The following is a 24256-nucleotide window of genomic DNA, read 5'->3' as shown; positions in this document are numbered from 1 at the left end:
TGCATGGATTAGTGGTTTTATGTGCAAGCATGTCTAGTGGTTTTAGAATTTAGACTAACCTAGTAGATATTTTTATCTTTTTTTCATTAACTTAGTAGATAGTTAATTATGCCATATGTTTAAGTTAAGAAGATAATGACAGTGGTGCAATGATTAATTTTGTATAATAGTTATGACTAACCTATCACCTCCTTGATTATAGAAAATGTATCTATCAACTATATATAGAGTTAGTTGGTGGGTCAAGCCGAAGAAGTTAAGACAACTGATTTTTATCGTTATATATAGAGATACTAAAGCTTTCAACCACTCTTATCAGTTTGTCAAATCCACATTTTCTTTCCTATACATAGAGGGAAACTTAAAACTATAAATAGTTTGAACTAGTTAAAATTGATTTGTTCTAGGACGGACCTGTTTGGCTGTGAGATAAGAAAAAAAATTGGGACAAAACGATGACTTATTCTAGAATGAAAAAAACTTTTATTATAATTTTTTATTAGGTGTTTGGTTGCGAAGAGATGGATAAATGTTCAAATATAAATATAAGATAAGATATTATTTGATTGTAATAATTAGAATAAGGGATGAAAATGATTAAACTAGTCTCATTATCTTTTTCCTGATTTAATGTAATAGATATTTTTTATTTGCTTTTGTTTTGATAAAGATATGAAATAGGATTAAAATTAAATATAAATTTTATTTTATAACTATTATAATATATTTTTAGGTTATTTTTACAATTATGAACAGAAAAATAAGTTGACTTAATTTATTATAATTTACACAATATAAATATCATCACTGGACATCCTACATCAAAATAAATTTTACTACTAATATATTATAACAAATATACGATAGTCAAATTACACTATTTAACCTGAATCTAAACCACAATATATTACTAAACTACGTCAAAATCTTAGCTCACGTTTAATTACATAGAACTTTTTAAAATAAAAATAGTTTATTCTGAAATAATCCATCTATTCTACAGAGAATAAAAGGATTTATGTTGTATAAGTGTTGGTCTGTTCGAATTCAATTTAGATGTTGATGCTCATTATTGTAGAGAGTAGAGAGAAGATATCTCAATCAAACTGTGCATCCATGAATCCTAAGCTTAAACCACGTAAATGCCACGTTCTTGGTTGCAATTGTGCACTCTCTTGCAACCTTCATCTTTCTTCATTTGTTTACACATCACGATGTGTGTGTGTATGTGCAGTGGATCCAAATATTTTATCCTTTCAAGTGTTTTAATTCCAACTGTGCAGGATTTTTAGTAATTTTTTGCCAAAATTTTACACGTTTAATTTATTTTTAAAATTCAAATTTGAGATTAAATAAGTTAAAAAATCGTTGAAATTGGATAACGAATTTAATTCTTAAGTCTGCCGACATATATTTAAGCTTTTAAAGTCCCATTCAAAAAGTCAAGAAAACAAAGACTACTTGTTCTGATTAAATAACGAATTCAACGATAGGGTTTACATCAATCCAAGTATTTTTCTAAGAGACATTATATCTGTGAACACTGACCATTATCCAATTGATTAACTCTTCGTCTCCGAAGTCACCAGAGAAAGGTATCTACCGGTGGATGACGCATTCCCATTGGCGGAATTTAATTCCCTTCGCTTTCTGCATCTATTGGTACAGACGTCGATCCTTCCAACTTCCAATTGTCTCTTATTAATATCCAGAAACGATCTCCACCGCACACAGCGTACACGGAATTTGTGATTTTATAGCTCCCTTGTGACACGTGTCTAGTTCTTGGTTAGCCCGGAGGAGCTATTCGAGACTCCTGAGCGCAAGGGGACCAGGGATCGTTATAAATTATCCGAAGGGCTTTTTTTTATAAGCGCAACGGTGTCGGCATACACCACGCTGGTCCACTCCTCCAGATCGAGCTCTCACCAGATCTCTCTCTCGCTCGCTCGAGTCTCGGAAATTGGGAAATGGAAGAGCCATTGATCACTGAGGTGAGCAGTAGCTCATTTGGCGGCGGTGGCGGCGCTGGGAATGGCAGCTTTGGCCAGAGACGGAAGCGGTACCAGCGGAGATCCGACGCGATTGCTTACGGAACTCGGTATCAGAAGGCGGCGGCCCTAGTTGACCTCGTCGGTTCTACGGATCTTTATTGCTCTCGTTTTGCTTTTGTTACTCCCGAATTATTTTGCTCTGGATATGATGGGATTTTGAAATGGTTTGAATACTTCAAGTATGATGTGAACGCTAAATTTGGAGATTTTGTGGAGTACATCGCTCTTTCTTTATTCGGGAAACGATGAGTTTAGATTCAATGCTCTGTTTCCGGTGCACCTGTTAATAATGTTTCCTTCTTTCAAATTTATTCGGAGTTGCTCGTGATTATTCGGAAATTTTAGAAAATTCTGGTGCTGCAATCATACTTTGAGTTTTATGTTTCTTTTGGATTAACGAATTGATTTATTTGGATAATGGTGGCATGATTATGTTATCCTGACAATCCTTGATTGTTGTGATTTCAGGCAGAAGATGGTATTGGCATTCCAGAGGAAGTTCTTAATGACGAAAGATTTGATAGGGCTGCAAAGTTCTACTTCATATACATCCGGTTTAATTTTCTGTGGTCACTTAACCTTTTTGCGTTAGTTCTACTGAGTTTTATTGAGGTTAGTTCGCGGGGGTTGATGTCAATATGATTCTCATATATTTCTTCAATCTGAATTTCATATGTTATTTTAGTCTTAGAGGAACGTTGCAGGTGATGAATAATTGAATTACTGGATAATCATCAAGTTTTAAACTCTTTTTCCTTGTTGTAGTAGGATTTATCGTGGTTATTTATTTTGTTTAAGTGTCTTCTTTTTCTGTCTTTTTGGAAAATTATTCAATGAAGAAATTTATCCTATTGTATATTTTCAGAAGCCTCTGTGGTGTGCAAAGTACGGAAAAAATGCTTGTGAGGAAAGAGACTATTTCTTCCTTGGGCAGTTGCCTTATTTAACTAGTACGCAGTCACTCATTTACGAGGTACATTACTTTGCTTGAAGTGTTTTTGTTTTTGAATTGACAACTGCCATACATCTTGGTCTGCCAGTGGCGGTAAGAGCCTCGTGATTGCTACACCTTTTCTTTTGGTGCTTGTTTTTTTTTTTTGGTGGTGTGGGGGAGGGGGGCTAATTTTCTTATATTTTGTGCTGTAAGGATAATATCATCTGAGCTATACGTAATAGTAACTAGACTAGCAAATATGAGTACAACTAGCCCGTCCATGCAATCAGATCTTATCTTGGTTATATGACAAGTGTGGTCTGTCCTTATTATCTCCAGCTAGAAAAGTTTCCAGAGTCTTGCCAAAATGAATAATTAGCAATTTTTCCAATATGAATCCTGATATTTGGGTATGTATCCTCATTTGTAATACTATTATATGCAGCACATAGTAGGAATTAGGAAATAATAATGTCATTGTTTGTACTGCACAATCGTATAACACCATGGAAGCCTTGCTAACCGCAAATTACATTCTGCTCCTGAGTAATTCACTAATTTGTTTGCCATATGATGTAGACATTCTGTTGTCTAGTAAAACAAGGAGTATTATAATATGATTCCATGATAATTGATAGCCTTATGTTCATAGGCATGTGCTCACTGTCTTTGATAACATAGAAGACAGATTACAGGCACATAATTCTCTACATCTAGTTTTGCATTTTTATATGTTTAAGCTACTAGAAACTGGAACAGAATCTTCTAGTTATTCAGACAATTAGTATTATTTAATAACAACATCCATCACTAGCTATATACATGTTGGCCTATGGGCTAGGAAAACATTTTTCATTGGGGTGAAATTCATTGACTACTTTTTGCATACTTCTATTCTGCCATGATATATTCTATTGAGTATCTTTTATCAAAATCTTACTCTTCAGTTCTATGCTGCAGGGTATCATACTTCTCATTCTTGTACTGCATACCTTCTTCCCAATTGCATATGAAGGTCTTCAATTATTTTGGAAAAGTAATTTGAACAAATTGAAGGTTAGTGCATATAATGTTATTGAACAAAATGAAGGTTAGTGCATATAATGTTATTCTTCTCAGTTCTTTTACGATGATTCTGTCAATTTAATGCTGAGCTCTGTCCCATAGTAGAGCAAGCAAATGTATTGCAGAGTTCTCATTTATGCTTCTAGCTTCTAATTAAAAGGAAAATGACTATCTAAAATACTAAAACCACTTGAAAGTTGGTCAATAGCTATGAATTGTGATATTTTTGAACATTTTGGTCATAATGATCTGTGGTGTGAGTCATTGACTCAGGTTGCTTGTGGAACTTCAGTATTTCCTGTTGCTTGAAATCAAGTATGGCCATGCCAAAACTTGATTGACACGCTCCTACAAGCTAGTGGCATACCTCTAATATATTTTGGAGAGTCGTTATACATGTTTTTAGTTTGAATATACATGTTAAAACCTATATTAAAGGCTTTATTTTTAGATAATATTGTAAATGACCTTTTTTTTATTAAAGATATAGCAATAGTCAAAATTAATATCTAATATGATTGAATACATTAATTTATCGACAATAACTTGATTCAGTATTACTTTGCCTCCTGTACTATAAAATTATAGAAATCATCCTCCAGACTTTTGAAAACCTATAACTAAATTCATTTGTTAGCCTTTGACGAGTTAAAAATTATGCGTCAAGTACATGAATGGTAAATTATTTTTGTATAAACTAAGTTACCCTCATAAAAGTCAGAAAATAACTTTTAGATAATTTTGTATGCATCTCCTTCCTCAAGCTGAACTAAAAAAGAGCTTGCTCCCTTATTTCCCGAGCACTCTTTTTCTCCAAGCTCTAAACTTTTTACCAAAACTCCCATCTCTGATTTGCGCAATCTCTGATGCATGAGCTTAATCTCAACATCTTTTTCAAAGTTAAGAGGGGAGTTATGTTGCACAATAATTGGGGATAAGAGTGTCGAATAAAAAGAAAGAAGAGGGTAAGAAAAGAGGAAGAAAAGGGACTTATGTCTCTCTCATTCTCTCAACCGTTAGATAAGATAGTAGTGGGTAGAGTGAAAGGTAGTCTAAAGGTAGATATGTAATTTTAATTTATCAACTAATAAAAATCCAAAAACTTAATATTTTTTCTCTAACTATAAAGGGATACAAAGGTAATTTCATAGTATAGTAAAAGCGTTTAAAGGGTTGTAAGTTTTCAAAAGTCTAAAGAGCAATTTATATGCTTTTACAGTATAAGGGAGCAAAATAATATTGAGTCAAAGTAGGGTGGCAAAGTGTAATTAAGGAAATTATAAAATTTGGGTTCAAATCAATTCACAAGGAATTAATCTAATATATTCATTTACCAATTTAAATGAATTTTACATATTAATTTTGGATTTCCTAAATTTGGGGGAAATTATGGGGGAAATTAAAATTTGTCTTTCATTCCTACATTTTAAATAGATCTAACATGAAAATGCTAGATTTATGCAGAAAGACCCTTATTGATAATAGATATAATAAATTAAGCTTAGATCTATTATTTGTACACCCAAAATTAGTTTTTAAAATATAAAACAACAGAAAAGAAAACGTGTTGACCAGTACAAGTCGGCATAAGGCCGTGCTGGCTCGGCATGCACCCGTGCTAATTGGCACAGCTAAGCACACTTCTGCACGAGGTTGTGCCATTGACATAACCCATGCAGGTGTCGATCAACATGGGGCATGTTGATCGACACGGCTATCCTTTTTTAAAATGATAATTGTTTCTATACAGTCGATCAGTGAAAAAGAGGAAAAAAATAAAGAGAAACAAAAAAGGATTTTGGTCTTTTTTTTTTAATAAAAATTTTGTGATGTTTTTAATTTTTGATGGTAACATTTTCATTTTCTTTTGCGATGGAGGGTTAACCAACATCAGTTCAGAGTTAATGTTTTTCTAGCTTTCTTGTAAATGTAGATTACTCATGGTTGTCTTCTTGTAAATGTTGATACATCATGGCTCAAAATATCAATGTCAATTTCAGTTTTGGTCAAAAGTTTCAGTTCAGTTTTCAATATTGTTGGTTGCTCAACTTTTATCTAGCTACTTGGTTTGTGGCTAAAAATTGGAAATAATGAAAATTAACAAAACAGGGTTGGGGAAATACAAAAGATTTAATATTTGATTACTTTTTTATATTGTCAAAGACTCAAAATGCTTCATGTTGTAACTGATTATTGTACACCATGCTTCTGCAGATTGGTCTTCTCTTGATCTTAACGTGTGATATGTTGGTTTATGCACTATATTTGTCTCCTGTGCTTGTTAGCTCTCTTCCTTTAAGAGTAGCACCATATATTCGTATTGCCTTTGTTACTTTGACAATCAGGTAATGTCGTCATTTTCCTTTGTTGCTTTAAGACAGTACTTTGTTTCTAAATTATTGATTAGACACATGGGAAACACTTGTGGTTCAGATGTGGATTAAAGTATAGATAGAAATATAGCAAGATTTCATGTACTCTACTTTTCTAATGATTGCATCACCTCTTAAAACACATTTATTTGTTAAGGTAGCCTACTACCAGTCATGGGAGTTTGATCACTAGAAAAGAAATGCAAGCATGATTGGGTTATAATAAGGTCAGATTTTATTGAATATGACTCTGAACTGCTAGAGAGAAAGTTATAAGGACATATATTCTTGGTAAAAAACTCTTCTGATGGTTGTTTGGTGAAGTGAGTTATTCTAAATTTTTAATGGATTATTCCAATGAACAAAGTTGACTAAGGGTACTCATTTTTCTTTTCTGTTTGTTTTTCTTTATGCCCCCTTCGAAGTAAACATCAGATGCATTTATCAACTCTTGATTAGTTTCATAGTGTAGTTCATTTGGATCTTTAGCCAGATCTAGCATCATCTCATAAACCCACTTTTCAAGAAAAAAAGTACATTTGGATCATAATAGTGGTCCAGTGGATAACCTGCTACATTAGTAGCTGATTTTCACCAAAAGCAGTCTGTATCCTTGGGAATAAATCTGTCAACATCTTACTTTGGATTTCAGAAGCATTGTCATATATTCATATGTCGTCCAAAAGAAAAATAAATCTTATTTATTTCTCAAGGAATGAAGAGCTATGTCTACTTTTGAGTTTTGAGAAGCAAAGCTCAGCAGCCAAATTTAATTTGTAGATCTGCGGGTTCTCATATATAACCATATATAATTTATAAAGATCAAAGCCTTTATGTAGTAGTTACTGAATTTCATCTCAATCTTATTATAAATGTTATATTGTTATTTGTCATCCATTCCATGGTAAAGATGGCTGTAATATATAATTATATACACTTGATATTTCTTCTCTATGCAATGCATGGTGCTTTATTATGATCAATATTCAATTTTTTCATTTTCTCCTATTGATGGATTTAAGCAAGTAATTAATTGAATTGCAAGAGCAAACGATTTCAAATTTTCTTTTTTCACTGGAAAACTTCAAATTTTCTTTTTTTATCCAACAATAGTGATAGAACAAGCCTTCTCTCATACATTGAACACATTTTTTTTCTTAATTAGGGAGCTGCGTATATGTGTCCTCACGTTGGCTGGAATGGTTGGAATGTACCTCAATGTCTTGGTAAGGTTTCAGTGCAAAAGATCTCTCTGAAAAGTGAAAACATATGTACTACACATTATTTGCTTGTTCTCTTGCATCTGTTTATCTCTCTCTGAGTTCTGGGTATCTTACTGTTGCAGGCTCTTTCATTGTTATTCCTTCTATTTGCCAGTTGGATAGCATATGTCACATTTGAGGACACCCAACAGGGAAGGGAAATCTTTACTTCATATGGTGCGACGTTGTATCAAATGTTTGTGCTTTTCACTACATCTAATAATCCAGATGTATGGATTCCTGCTTACAAGTAAGTTAGATGTGACAACTTACAAATTGTTTTTCCTTTTCATAATACCATCATTACAAGATATTTTCCTTTCTCCCCTTTTGGTTACAGTTCTAATTTGTTAAGGTTTTGAACTCTGTCAAATATTAAGCTTCACAATAAGGACTTGGTTTAATACTAGTGTAATTATCCTGTAATTATCTTGTGACATATTCTACGATAGATGATCAATCCTTTTATACTATAAAATAGTACTCTGTAGTCTGTATATTATATAGAATAAATTTGGGGATTGTGCTATCCATGGGTTGATCTTTAATTTTACCTGCCAACTGTCTTTATAATATTCGTGGCAAGTCGGACTCTCAATTGAATTTTTGTTTTACGGGTTTTGAACATTCTTCCTGAGGGTTGACACCACATCGCCAGTTGCCTACACAATTTGTTAATATTTGGAAATTCATGGAGGCTTCTCAGCTTTAATTGTTCTCTAGTAGACCACATATTATTTGGGAAAGGGATAAAGATAAGTCATTATGTCAACATATTCTTCTATTTTGTTGCAAATAGATAAGCTGCCGGCGAGTCTAGCACCTGGTAGTCATATGTCATATGGAACGATTTTTCAGTCAGCAGATAACATTCTTGCTAAGAGTTTCTCCAAAAGAATATATGAATTTTCTGTTCTTTTAATTTGTTGCAAATGGATAAGATATTTGTAAGTTAGCAAATGGTAATCATGCCTAATGGAATAAATTTTCAGTCAACAGATAACATTCTTGCTGAAAGCTTCTCTAGAAGAATATATGGTTATTCATATTTTAATTATATGGAAGCATCTATTTAATCTTTAGTCGAGAAAATCAACTGCTTATTTTGCAATGACCTTAAAATGTATCGATGTCTTTATTCTGTTGTGAATTGTGAAATATTCTTTATCCGGTAATTAACATTCAGTTTGCTTATGAAGCCTTCCTCATCATTCTCTGAGTCATCTTCATAGGATCACATGATGTCTTTTAAATACTTGTATATGTGCAGCTTAATATTCAAGTGTCAAATGGACATGCTTTATCTTGGACAGCATCATCAAGTACTACATTGACATATTCTGCTTTCCTGTTCATTAATGATTAAACGATGAAATATGTTTCTAAGAGCTATGGGTAAATACATGTTTATTTCACATTTCAGTACTGTGAATCTACTGAAAAGTAGTATACAAACTGAACCAAATTTGATGATAATACTTGATGAGCAGGAAATCTCGTTGGTCTTCACTATTTTTTGTTCTCTATGTGCTGTTGGCGGTTTACTTTCTTACAAATCTTATCCTTGCGGTTGTTTATGATAGCTTCAAGCAGCAGGTACTTGATTATTAATTCTTTTTAATGTATAACAATGTCTCGATATTTGATCATTCTATGTTCTGTTTTTTTGATTTTGTCAAGCTGTTCTCGGAATTTAGAAGCATTCTTTCAGATCATTTTGAATATCCATGCTAACTTTAGCATGACTTTTTGATTGTTTCAAACTTTCAATGTGACCATGCCTCTATCAACTATCATTTATCTGCAATAATAAATACTTCCTATTTCAGCTAGCAAAGCAAATCGTTGAAATGGACTCTGTAAGAAAGAACATTTTGGAGAAGGCATTCAATCTTATTGATAAATATGTAAGTTTTTTCTGTTCCTCAATTTCGTTTTGATACCTGTTCAATGTTTACAGTTCCACAACAAATGAATGATTCAAATTATTTGTCTACCTATCAAATTCATATAACATGAACAAAGTAGAGTTTGGATGTAAAACCAAGAAAATCTCTAATAGGAATGAAGTATAAAAAAGTATAACATCAATTGATATCCTAAGAAGGAAACCAACTGCTATTGAGGGAGGTCCTCATGTGATTATATTGCAGTTTGCAAAGGTCTCATGATGCTGACCCTATGATATTATGAGGCCATGCACCTAAACAGTATGCATCAATCATGACATTCCAAGATATAAACAATGACTTCTTTTTGGCATTCAGTTGAAAGAGATGTTTAAATTACACACACACACATGCAATATATATATATATCAAAAAGGCTGAAATTGTCAATTATTAATAGTTCACTGCTTGTCATTTCCTATATTGCTGTTATGGAATTGATTTCAATAGTCATATATAATAGAATTGCTCTGACAGTTGATTTTATCCTTGGAACAACAGAAGCAGGGGTTCCTGAACAAAGAAGATTGTATTTCTCTGTTTGAGGAGTTGAACAAATACAGGTGATTCCTCAGGTTGCTGCTTGCATTATGTGAGAGAAGCTATATGATCTGCTCTAAAATTTGAATATTCCTTTCATCCTTTCTAGTTGCAAACATGATTTGTATCATATGTTTATAAAAAGTTACTTTACTATTTTTCACTTGTCAAGTTTCTTATAGAACTGTGCGTCTGAACTTAGTGCTGCACATTTTTACCAGCATGAAATAGCTTTTCAGGAGTAGAGAGCATAGAAAATCAAATAAGACGAGCTTCTTTATTTCATGAAAGCAACAAATTGCATGTGTCCAAGGGTCCCTAGAAAGTTTAAACGAGTTGTTTGCATTAACATGTTTGTCAGTTGCATGACTGGGAAATCATTCTTCCATTCTCTCTATACTACCTATTGATAGGGTTAAAATTACAATCTATATTCTATAGTGTTACACAGATCATCAATGCAATCATCTTACTTATCCAGTTATCCTGTTATAATATTGTTTGCTCATTTTGCCTTTAGACTTCTCTTATAATATTGTTTGCCCAAACCTATCAGATGTTATGTTTGTTGCTTAGGTCCTTGCCAAAAATTTCAAGGGAAGATTTTGAATCAATCTTCAGTGAGCTAGACCAAAGTGGTGATTTCAAGGTACTTTCATTTGTTTCTTCTACATTCATAGATTCATATATTGTATATTTTCTTTTTCTGGCATGTGTGTATGTATGGATCCTTTCTTTTCATCCACTCTATCCTCTTCTATGTTATTATCATTTGTTTGGGTTTTCTTTTCTGTTTCCCATTGGGCCCCTAAACAAATATAGACACCTTTTCTGACCATCAAAATCAGCAAGCATGCTCTGTTCACCATTTCATCAAAATTAAAGTTGACAAGCTATGGACTTAGAAGTTAGCATTTACTTAAAAGGAGAAAAGACACCAGCAACACAATAAACACAAAAAATATATGTGGAAAGAACCCTATGAGCAAGAGAGAGAGAGAGAGAGAGAGAAAAAAAAGTTCACCAGCCCACTCTTCGGCAACCCCAGAGGCTCAAACCAAGAATCAATAAGATGAAATGGTTCACAAAAGCTTACAATACTCTCCTACACATTGCTTTTAAAAATCAAAACATAAGGATATGCATTCAAGCCTTCTTCAGAGTGTCCATTGAGGAAACTAGAATCAGTTGGCCTTCTGGGTCTTCTGGCTTCTACCTTCCGTCTAGCTTCTGCAAATCTTTCCCCAAATGTCCCTCTTGAACAACAAGACCTTAAGAATGATTCTGTTGTGTTTTACACAATTTTAAATGAAGTCATGATCTTTCCCACTATTATATTATTTATATCCCATAATTTTCATGTCATTATGGTCTGTATTATTGCAAATGATGCTACTGTCTTCTCCAAGTATGCGTGCTGCACAACTATCATTTAACTATTTAACTTGTGCATTGATTGAGGATCCTTATGTAATCGCCTCACAGCTTAGGATCTTTCCCCTTGTTTTCCCATCTGGTTCAGTAAATGGCCTTAGAGGAAACTGTCATTGTTCATCCTAACATGCTGAGTAGGGTATACCAATTTATTTAGAAAAAAAGTAATTACTTGGCTAGATCTTCTCCAGTTCTCTACAAACATTTTAATATCGTCAATTCTCAGAAAATCCTGCATGTGATTGCTATGCAGCTTAATCTATCAATTTTTTAAAAAAATGTTATACATGCTGTTGTAGTTTTATATTGTAAAAGTGTAATATATATTGTTAGCATTATCTAACGGCTTAAGATTTGGGGTTAATTAGTTATCTAATATGGTATCGACGCAGAGGTTCTAAGTTCAAATTCTACTGAGCTCATCCATCACTTAAAATTTAAAAACCTCCATTTGTTTAACTTAAGTCCACTTCTTAGGCATAACAGAATGCCTCAAGCCTAGAAGAGGAGAGTGTTAGAACGTGAAATATAAAAATGATTGTTCTTTAACAGCTTCAGATTTGGTTAATTGGTTATCTAACAATTTTAAGATACTGCTGTTGATTCTATATATAAGCTAGAATTATATAATAGTTGTGAGCTCCATTAGTTTCATCTCCGATGTGCTCCAATTAGGTAAGTAGCCTAATGCCTTCTGTAGTTTCAATCTTGCGACAAATCATATAAAGATTGGATAGGCTAGAATTTTCTGGGGTTGTAAACTCCATTAGTTTTATCTGCAATGTGATCCAATTACCCTAATGCCTTCTATAGTTCTAACCTTGGTACAAATTGTAAGATTTATTTTATGGTTGTAAACTTCCTAAGTTCCATTTCTGTTACCTGTGGACTAACTTCATTCACTCCATCCAGATTAATTTGGAGGAATTCAACGACCTATGCAATGCTATTGCACTAAAGTTCCAAAAGGAAGCTCTTGTAAGTTGATGTCTACCGTGACTAAGATTCCCTATGACTATCCGTGCACTAGAATATATTGCTTAAGTCATATAGTTTTGATTTACTTTTTCTTCTTGCCTAAGATGTTATCTCTTCCAATAACAAAATATGAAGACTTAACTGCTGTCTTGGATTTGTTTGCAGCCTTCATGGTTTGAAAAGTACCCATCGTTTTACCGTTCACCTCCTTGTGAAAAGTTGAAAGCTTTTGTTCGCAGCACCCTGTTTGAGTACATCGTAATTTTTATACTTGTGCTCAACCTTGTTGCTGTTATTATCGAAACAACGGTATGATATATTGATCATTATAGTATGTGCATGTAAATTTATCTCTTATGATCATGTTACAAAAATTGTCACTGAAATATCAGGACATGGAAGAATGACACAAAACTTATGTTTCAGTCCTTTATATGAGCAATCCTATGTAATCTCTGTAACTTGCTATGTAAAGACTAACTATCTCTCTTGGTGATGCTTTCTGACAACATCGGGTTCATGGTTAGTGCTGTATATCATGATTTTTTACTTAGATATTGCATGTAGGAGAATATCTACAGCAGTATAATATGACTTACATGGTTGTATCATATGCTGTCTAGTGTGTACATAGAGTTTAGCCCGGGTTATGTAAAAATCTTGTCGAAATCAATGGCCAACTATTTTGAAGGGCTTATCTATAGGTAAACCCATGCACTTGTAGTTATAGAAATTCTTTCTTTTCATATTCAAACTTGTATACAGCCGATATGGTCAGCCAATATGACCGATATAGTTTATATGATTGATACATATCGTTTTTCCTAGCGGTCGATCCCGATATCGAGTTTTGGAACCTTGTTTAGAAACTCTTGTATGACCTTGCTAAAATGCCTAGACTCCTTAATCCTTAGGTGAAGTACTTCTCTTTTCTTTGAGAAATAGTATTCATTTTCTTTGAATTATATTTGGTAAAGTACTTCTTTTGCTGTCTCCAGGATAAAACACATCCTTACCTTCTATTACTGTAAGATTACATCTGCTTGTACATTTTAATATTTTATTGCTTCCATTAGTCATCATTTTTTCAATTTGTGTTGTTATGGGTTAGGATGATAATAGTAAGAAATATCTCTAATATAAAATATGTTTGTAACAATACTTTTTTTTCTTATCTCTTCTAGGCTATAGCTTCTCATCAAGTTGTTGTAGTTCACAGTTCACAATAACATGTCTATCTATTTCTCAAAAAAATTTCTACCTGTGGGCTTCACGAAATTTCCCTATTCTGTGCATTGTTAAAATACGTTATGGAAGGAAAGTTCCTGTAACCAACTTCATAATACGAGTTCTATTTGGTCATACCTCAGAATATTTTCATTCAAGTTAAGCATTAATTGTTGATCCAATAACTGTACGGGTAGTTACATACTTATATTAATGGAAAACAACTGAACAAATAATTAAGTTTGAATTACTAAGGTACTGTTTTAATGATATTGTTCTTTGCAGCTTGATATAGAGAACAGTTCTGCACAGGAACTATGGCAAGAGGTTGAGTTTTTCTTTGGTGAGTGTTGGTGGATTTTGTGCTGAATATTGGCATCTTTTAATGATGTCCTCAGGTCAATTTATTTTAAAGTATTTTCATAATTTTTTAAGGACTGCATATGTGACATGAATATTTGAGTGCCTAATTTGAATCAAAGAAAATCAAGAAATTTGGTTGTTTCTACAGTTATGCATTTTATTGTTTTTAATTCTCTGATCTACCATACTAATCAAACATTCAAACATCTTATTGTGAGTTCAGCACATATTATATACTAATAGAGCATCTATTATCTTGTAGGATGGATTTATGTGCTGGAGATGGCTTTAAAGATATTCTCACTGGGATTTAATGCCTATTGGATGGAAGGACAAAATCAATTTGATTTTGTAATCACTTGGATAATAGGTAAGAGCAAATCAAAATTATCAAATAATAAGAGTGGCACTATTATTAATGTATTATAGTTATAAACTTATAATGTCTCTTCTTATTTTTCTTACTTGCTTTAGAGTTTTTCTCATTGTTCATGAGCATGCTATCAAGAACTTTGCTAGAGTACCCAAAACTTTCATGTGTTTCACTTGATGTGCATACATTTTCTTGTTAATATATAGGTATCTAAGTTGGATGAGAATTACTTATATTTCATACTTCTAAGCAATCTTAACCGAATACTGAACTGACTACTAGTCTAGAGTCTGGATAACTTTAAGGATTTTCTTTTCTGATGGTGTGGTTCATATAATTGTTTTTGCAGTAATTGGAGAGACCATCACATTCTTCTTCCCATCTGAGATTCCTTTTCTTTCAAATGGAGAGTGGTAATTTTCCAACATCACCGTTTGTCACCTTGATAAAAGTATTTATTGTTTGTAAATACTATGCATGCCAAAACTGCAGAATATTCCTTAATTTTAATTTGGTTGAACATTAAGGCAGTATAATACATTTATTTTGCTTATTGAGAATATTATTGTTAAAATTTTGCCCCTTTGTTAGGGAAATCCAACTTGATCTGAGTAAACTAATCAAAGGCATAATTTGTCCCATTTGGAAACATGAAAGTTGCATACAATTTTGCTAAATCAACACTACCTTGGGCTCTGCTTAATTAGGGTTCTAAACATGAAAACCTTCGAATGAGTCACTTTTCCTTTTTAGTCACTACAGCCACCATTAGCCAATTTTGAACTTCTCATATTATTTTCATATGTGATCCCCAATTGTGCTATCCCAATCACCACAAATATATTCCTTTCTTTCCTATTTGTCAATGACAGTGGTCATACATCTTTCCTTGTAACAAGATAACTTACTTGCCAATTGTTATATCAAATATCTTTTCTTTCTAACAGCAATTATCTTGTCATTGTTGGGTAATTATATCAACAATGGCCGTGTCGTGCCACCATCGGCATGGCACGTGCTGGTCGACATGGGGCATGCCAGTGGCAACATTTATAATATTTTTAATAAAATTTTAAAGATATCTAGAAATGTTTATGGGTCTTTGGTATATTAAACTTTGATTTTTGGTTTAATATATGTATTAAAACCTACATTATAATGTTTATTTTTAGATTATTTTTGTAAATAACCTATTTTATTGAAGATAAAGCAGCAGTTAAATATAAATATATTCAACACATAATATAATTGAATATATTCATTAAAACTAATATTAATGATTAAATACTCTATAATATAATTGAACATATAATAACATTCAATACATAATGTTTATTGATAATAGTTCAATAATTAAAATTAAAATTATCTTGTGGACGTACCTCTTCTAATGGCCTGCTCCCTACAAACTGAGTCTCGTCATTATCACTATCACCATTGTTATCATTACCATCATAATCATCAATTTTATCTAAATCTTCTAAATGATCAATTGATCAGTTGATTTAATAATGATTGATAAAAATAGGAAAAAATTAAACAAAATTATTCCACATGTCACAATGACTGACATGCGGTCATGCTAGACATGCACGAGTCAGCACGTCTCGGCACAGGGGTATGTCAGTGCCGACCGGCACAACCATCCATGAATTGAATCACACAAGTTGAGGTAAATACAAAAATTCTATGGTCTAATATTTAATTTCTTTCCATAAAACAGAATATCATTTGAGAAAGTCAATTTCGAGTAAATTAGAGGAATTGATGAAATAGACAAGCTTATGGATAATATTTGACTATTGATGCTCATGGTTTATGGAAATTCTTCATTGTAGCTTGACATTGATTAAAAAATATACTAACTAACTTGAGCTTAAGAAATTTGTTGTTAAATGACTAATACATAGATAGATACAAAAGGAAGCTTAAAATGAAATATGATGTGTTATAGCACAGTTAGCACTTATATTAAATAATTTAAATCTATGCCATGATAGATAGGAACTTGATAACTTCACCAGGGAATGATCTCGCTCTTTGCCAAAGTTCAAGCACAATGAAGTTTTTTATTAGGTTTCACCTGTCTGCATCCCATATCTTTGATTGGTACATCTCACTTTCTTGTTTCAAGTGATGCTATAAAATAATAAAACTCTAATTGTCTGTCCCTTGTCACTAGATTGAAACTAGCTGCTTGGAACTCCTAGCTTATAAAAGCTAAAAGAAGTTTAGCATCTATCGGACCTCTTGCTATATGGAAAATAATTGCCTCTTTATGCATGGATCAGAAGGAGGTCATGACATGGTTTGGTGGCAGTCATATACTCATATCCCTACGTGTTCTGAACATTATAGAATTTCTTTATGTGAATATATATTTCAGAGCCAGGTACTATTTTGAGTGATCTTTGTAATCATGATGACCTGCTGTACATGCTATGTTGATATTGCATTTAGTCTCCTTTTTTAACTTGCTGCTCTTCCCACATTGCTGTATCGGACAAGCATTTTGTAGTTAAGGTCCTTTTTTTTAGTAGAACATAGTGATATATTTCTTTTGTTATGCAGTGTTAATTTCCTTATGATTATTTTGCTAGGTAAATTATGTTGTAAATATCTTCCCTTCTTGGTTGAACAGGATACGCTACCTTCTTATTGGAAGGATGTTACGCTTAATAAGGCTCTTGTTGCATGTCCAGAGTTATAAAGCATTTGTTGCCACATTCTTGACTCTAATTCCCAGTCTGATGCCTTACCTTGGGATCTTGTTTTGTGTTCTCTGTGTCTATTGCTCCCTTGGGTTACAGGTTCGTTCTTTTCTTCAAACCACTGTGTGCAATTATAAGAAAAACATTAGTCTTCCAAGTAAATTTGTAAACAATGTATCTAGTAGCTAGAAGCAACTTCTTAATATAAGCAGCCCTGCAATATTAGGTAGCTTCTTACCTTGATAACCTAAAATGCGGATTTGTGCTTTCATTCTTTTTTAACTAGCACATATATGTAATGGGTGAGCAACGGTTGCCATCTTATCGAACATGAATTATTGAATACTTTAAGTTTTAAACTCTAGATGTTCCCTGTGGATGGTCAGATTTGATACTGCTTTATTTATGTTGGACTCTTTTTCTTTCATGTATCAAAAATTTCAAACTATTAAAATTGTTGACACCTCAAATACTTTTTGGACACTTTGAGTTGTGATTACGATTTATAGTCTAGACCAAGGTTCGTTGGAACGGCCGACCCGATCCAGATCGGCCAGGATTGGGATCGGCCGATTTTGATTAAATCAGGCCGGATCCATTATGGATTTGATCTGGATCGGCCAGGATCGGGATCGGTCAGTTTTGATCAAATCGGACCGGATCCATTATGGATCTAATTCGGATCCGACCCAAAGACATCAATTATTGATGTCTCCAAGCTTTTTACCTAATGGAGAGATCTAGATCTAACGAACTCCGGTGACACAAATTTCACTCCAGCAAACTTCAACGAACTATGGTTCATCAAGTATTCATTGTTTAAAACAATCGCATGATCCATATGCTGGTTATTATCTTCCTCAGTATCTTTAGACACAAGATCTACATATTAATTATTATCCTCCTCAGATTCAACAAGATCCATTTGATATGAATGATATGGTACAATTACTCTTTGGAGCATTAGACCTAGATATCATTATTTTTAAACTTATGGTGATTATGATGATGACCACAGGAATTTACGAGAGCTAACTCGGTATTCATCTGATTTTGACTTTTTAGTAAGTTAGTACTTTTATTTAATTTTTAAGACTTATATGTGAATAATGATTATTTTCTTATTTTTTGTCATGTTTTCTAAATTTGTAGAATTTTTTCTACATTTTTAAATAATATTTAGAATTTTATGTAATTAAAAAATTTCGATCTGATCCAGATGACCGATACGACCGATAAGTCTAGTTTTTTCGGAAGGCTGATCCCGATCCCGATTTTCGAATCTTGGTCTAGACCTTGAGAGAGGCTCACTTATGGATCTCATCTTATAGTGATAAGCTGATAACTACTATTATTACTAGATGTAGTTATAATAAAATGTTTTCAATTTCTGCATGTTCTTGGTACCCCAAATTGATGAATAAATTGGACACATTTGCTTGCTTTACTGTCACATTTTGCAATAACATTCTTTAATCAATAGAATTATCATATATTGTATGTTCAGCCATAAATTTTACATGTTGTACACCTAATGTAATTTATCCTTGGTTTATTTGACAGTTATTCACGGTGTTGTTTCACAAAACAACTGTGATTTCATTATTCCTTTTCCTCTTCTTAATACACTTTCACTTATTCTTTATTCGCCCACCACAGTTCTTATATTCTAATTCAATTTTATTCTTTATTTTTCCTCATTAAGATGCTTAAGCCCTGGAAATCATTATATTAGCACTTCCATTCTATAATGAAGTGCATAGTCCATATATTGTGGCATATGAGTTTTTCCGTTGGTTCTTAATTGCTTATAGTTTTTGATGAAATGGGACTCGTTAACAGGTGAATGCAATTTTATTTGCTTGGTATTAAATAATAGATGTTAGTTTCCTGACAATTTTTAAGAGGATTCTTGTAATTCTGCTCTGATTTGCAGCTCTTTGGTGGAATTGTAAGCTCTGGAAATCCGAAACTGGAAGCAACTGGTCTTTTTGATAATGAGTATCCTTTTTTCATGTTATTCACATTAGTCAAGTGCATTGTTTATGCCTTGTTAGTGTCTTATGTGCTCATTATGCACTATGTATAATTTAAGTCTATATTTGATGTCTTTATATTGCACCTGCACTCGGGTTACGCAGATTTTGCCTTGGCTAGCTAGTGATTTTCCTTAATAATTAATTCAGTTATCTACTTTTCAATTTCAATGACTACCCAAATGGTATGGTTACATTATTCAATTTGTTAGTGATGGGGAATTGGCAAGTATGGATGCAGGTATGAGTGCTACCAATTGTCCTTCACTCTGTACTTCTGTTCTGCCATTCATTTTGGTAAGGGATGTGTAATTCCTGCCAGTAGATTATACTTTGACTGTGATAAACTAATAATTAGTGTATTCACCAAATGTGGAAAGGCTAAACTAAAGTTTGGTGCTTTATCTTACTTTTATTGGAATTTTGTATTTTCTGATATGCATCCATTTTAGCAATTTATATTCTTCAATATATATAGAGTTTACTATGGGAAATTCATAAAATCAAGATTTCTAATTTGTTGCTTGCAATTTTTCTAGAGCTACATGGAGCTGACAGGAACTCCTTGGACTCTGGCTTATTTCATCAGTTTTTACCTTGTAACAATCTTGCTGGTTCTCAATCTGGTGAGTTCTGAAATACTCGGTCATTTGTCACCCTCTCGATAAAACTTCTACATAGAAAAGGGCATCCCACTCCGAAGCTCCTGCGTATGCGGGGTCTAGGAAGTAGAGATGTACTCAGTCTTATCCTCATTTCTGAGGAGGCCAGGTTTAGACTTTGACCCTATGACCTTTTAAGATGCAAGATAAAGTTCCTGTCACACCAAGTGATGCCCTCCAATTTTCACCTGGCCTCTTGGCTCTCTTCTTTAATGGTCAGAATGCTCTTTGGATGAGCTATCATTAAAACCAAATAGCTAGTCCTGAAGATTAGAGGTTGCCTCCTCTAAGTAACTCAATATATTTCCATATGCAATACAGACATACCTTGTGATCTTTTTAGTTTTTACCACCATCGTCTTTTTTTCTGAAGGAGAACTATCTTTTTATTAGATCTCAATTTAAAACTAAAACCTTTCTTTTGCTCTCTTTTTCCAGCATGATATAACATATAACTATACTGTGTTGTCTCATTCTTAGCTTTTTGTAGAATATGTCATTCAATTGACAGAATGAAGAAACAATCATAGGTAAGAAAAAGATGTCCATTTGAACAGTGATATGATAGGTCATATCACAATTACGGAAAGCAAAAGGGACTCATTGTGTAGAGGCCTTAACAATATGTTATCTTTTTACATTATATTTGAGAAAGAGTTCCAATATCATTGCATGTGTGAGAAAAACATTGATGGTTCTTTCCTACTTGTCTTTGAGTGGAAATACATATCTATTAGTTAGACCATCCCCTCTCCATTATATACTATGCATAGAATAGTATTTGGTATCATCTCTTCAGTGAACTTGCTATAGTATAGGTGAAATTTAAATGAGATTTTTGTTGTCACGCAGGGTGTCCTTTTTATCCAAATATGATTATTTAATTTATTTAAGATGATATATCATATCTTGAGTTGGAAAGTGGCGTAGGCTGGGCCATCTTCAGGATTGGTTTCAATCATGCAAAAAATAGACTGGGCATGAGACAAACCTCTATACATGGGCATGATTTAATTCTGAGCTAGGTTCAGTTTTCTGTATGTCATCCAGAGCAATCCTTAGACATTGATCTTACTAAAGGATATTGTTGAACTTTTATCTATTCATGGATCTTTAGATAAAATGCAATCATAGTGTTGAGATCAAATGTACTAAAAAAGATTCTGGATCTTCCAAGTGGATGGAAGCTTCTAACTATCTTACTTCTTGTATAGTAAAATGTTATTGATTGATGGCACTGAAATGATGAGTTTCATTTGCCTTCTCAGATTGTCGCATTTGTATTGGAGGCTTTCTTTGCTGAAATGGAGCTAGAAAATTCCAGTGGAGGTGAAGCAGATGAGGTGTGTATAATTGAATTTTTGTAAGACTCAGGGTAAAATATCAATCCAGGAAGCTCTTGTTTCATTCTACTTGTGAGTGCCTTATTAGGATGGAGTTTCTTGATCACCCTGTGATGGTGAGCAATAATTATCCACAAAAGTTTTTTTTTTACCCAACATCACCTGTGGGAACATTCACTGGTACTTGGTAGAGGCAAAGGTGAAGGCTAAAATAGACAAGGTTTAGGAGGTTTTAATATGTCATGTACCTTAGAAAGGGAAACTTTATCGTCTGACTGCACTTTGTGGTACAAACACTTCTTATGGAATATAAATGTCGTACCAGAATGCTGCATCCTGCAAACAGGAGAAGGAAATTCCATCTACCAGGACGCAGGAAATTCCATCTAACCATGATCCATGACACGAGCACACCATCTTACTGAATATGCTATGTACAACTGAAATCTAACTTCAACATAAATTAACTTACTGTTGAAAATCCAAGAGATCAATCATTTATGACCAAACAAACATACACAAAATCTCCCAATTAGAATTATCTAAAGAGTCAACCATTCATTATAAACTCCTAAGATAATATTTCTTCCTTGAAAAAATTCTCCTTTAATTTTGTATCTTCCTTTGCTCACCCCATATCATTGCAAAGCACACAAATTGTGGGTCCTCTGTTTCCTTTCTTGGCAAGATTATCTTTGGTTTGGAGCTGGTTGAGATGTGCTAACCAAAGGAACACTTTAACTTTAGTTAGAATCGTAAGTTTCCAGATTCTGGTCATGTTATCTGATTTGATTCCAGAAAGTTTATGGGATTGTAGTGTGATTTTACTGTTTAGCTCCCGTTTACCCCTGCTGTAAATCTCCAAGTGACCCAAACTCTTTCCACTGTGAGTTGCATTCCTCTGCCTAGGTTCTGTATGTCATGTACCTAAAGTTGTGAGTATCTTAGGTAAATAAAATTATAAAATGATAGCTCAATCTGTGTGTGTCTAAAGATCCATCTATTTGTAGCTGGACCTAAGCCTAGAAAAGATGACTTGCTGCAATAGCTTTGCGCTAAAATAGAACTTCTGTAGAGACAACTATGTAAAAAAGAAATTCCTTACCAAATTTTACATTCCAAAGTTAGGTTGTCACCCATACATATTTGAATGCTGATCGCCTAGGCATGCAATTGAACAAACCTTTGTACTTGAATATGGCAGTATATTGAAAAGGATTCGTCCATGCTTTGGATACATGGAAAGAAGTTGATTCTGAAAAGTTGGTGAGATTGATGAACTTGTAACATAGGAAGACTTAATAGAAACAGAAACATCTGTCTGGTCACTCTTAATGCTTTCTGCCCATGCCTAGGAAAAGTAGTGTGATGTCATATATAGCTTGACAGCCAGCGCAAACTGCAAAGCTCCCAATATGTAGTTAACTAAGGTATTTGGTAGATAAGGTACCATGGTTGTTGGTGATTATTTACTTCTTTCTGGTTGACCTATGAAATTATAGCTTATCATTACAATGATATGATGTTGATCGACTCATTCCAAGTGGTAGGACTAAATATTTCTTGCTAAATTATCATTTGACTTGGGATCCATTTGTATCTGTTTGGCATTTCTTGTGTCTAAATGTCTTGATCTTTACTAATGACTTTTAGTGAATTGTAGGATACCCTTGAAAGGAAGAAACAACGGCGTGTTGGGTAATTGTCTGCATCTTTCAGTAGTTGTGATGAAATAGTCAAATACTTGTTTGCTGTAATGCATAATATTCCTCTTCATATTCTGGTGCAGTTTGAAAACACGGAGTTGCACGGTAGACATTCTTCTCCACCATATGCTAAGCGCAGAGCTGAGCGAAACACAATGCTCTAAACCATAGTTTCTCTTCATGGTAATAAGGCTGCATCTTTTCTAATTTCATTCTGTGTCATACTTAACCAGATCACTTAGATATATTATGATAATAATCTTAGTCAGTAATTAACATGTCAATGGTTCTTTCTATGTTGATCACTAGTCAATACCTCTCTTGCGTTAATGTAGAAGACTGATTTGTTTCATGTATCTTGCTTTCAAAGTAACCATGGTGCTAGTTGATGAGATAGCAAGGCAGTGTGCTAGCTCTTTAGTAGCTGTTTGGTTGGTGCCAGCATGACTAATAATAAGGCCAGAGGGCCTAGTGATTAAAAGTCAAAAAACTTAAAATCTATTAAAGAGAAATATTACTCACTGAATCATCTACAATCTACATCGTAGGAAAAGAAATATTCCATCATTACTTCATCCAAGTTCATTTCACATTACTGATTAATGCTATAAGCCGGCAGATCTGACTGTCTTCTGTCTTGAGTTATTTTGTAGACTTTCTTTTCCCTTTACTCCTGTATGACAATGTTTTGCATTATACAGGGACCACAGCTAGAACTGAAGGCCACTTCATAGGTTGCTGAGGTGGTAACTTTAGTCTGCCTTATACAAGCATCAGGAGCAAAATTGGAAGCCATTGTTTCATTTGATTACGATATCTACCAAGGGACACTGTGAAAGTAGTGTTTTTACTGGCAGTGTAGCAATTGAATCAGTGGATTCTTGTGCTTAAGAGTGTAAACAAAAGTGAACCAGCTTGCAATTTTCAGCAACCTTTCAATTTGAGGGCACTTGATTTATTATGTCTGATTGAACTGGTTAGCCCATTTGTCCATTTGCTACCTTTCCCATAGCATCCTTTCGAATCTCTAGTAGCTGCTGTTATGTGGGCCTTCCTTATGAAAAGTTCAAACGCTATTTGAAGTAAATTCTTACAATTAGTTTTCCGTGTTAACCTGCATAACATGAGACTACACCATACGTGAGAGCAGGAGATGAAGAAAAATGAGATCCTCCATGCATTTTATGTGCTGCACTGGCTAGATCGAATCTCCATTTAAAAACAATAAAGAACGCAAGGTAACTCTA

At 33.5% G+C, this 24256-nt stretch overlaps 1 protein-coding gene across 1 annotated transcript; it reads left to right on the top strand.

Annotated features, from left to right (window-relative positions):
• The first annotated feature begins 1865 nt into the window (after positions 1–1865).
• Positions 1866–24039, top strand: LOC140769719 (two pore calcium channel protein 1). The gene is made up of 24 exons (XM_073110566.1): positions 1866–2132; positions 2523–2666; positions 2920–3027; positions 3949–4044; positions 6268–6398; positions 7591–7651; positions 7771–7937; positions 9178–9283; positions 9517–9594; positions 10138–10199; positions 10753–10825; positions 12523–12588; positions 12754–12897; positions 14101–14158; positions 14441–14548; positions 14901–14964; positions 17193–17361; positions 19199–19263; positions 19449–19539; positions 19838–19924; positions 21229–21303; positions 22967–23001; positions 23093–23192; positions 23711–24039. The coding sequence occupies exons 1-23, from the start codon at positions 1971–1973 to the stop codon at positions 23178–23180; spliced, it is 2238 nt and encodes a 745-aa protein (XP_072966667.1). The 5' UTR covers positions 1866–1970; the 3' UTR covers positions 23181–23192; positions 23711–24039.
• Positions 24040–24256: the final 217 nt, after the last annotated feature.

The sequence above is a fragment of the Typha angustifolia genome, chromosome 11 (genome assembly GCF_048772165.1).
Source record: "Typha angustifolia cultivar Huaian chromosome 11, ASM4877216v1, whole genome shotgun sequence".
Lineage (NCBI taxonomy): Eukaryota > Viridiplantae > Streptophyta > Magnoliopsida > Poales > Typhaceae > Typha > Typha angustifolia.
Note: the sequence above shows the minus strand (reverse complement) of the source record. Positions and strands in the feature narration are given on the sequence as shown.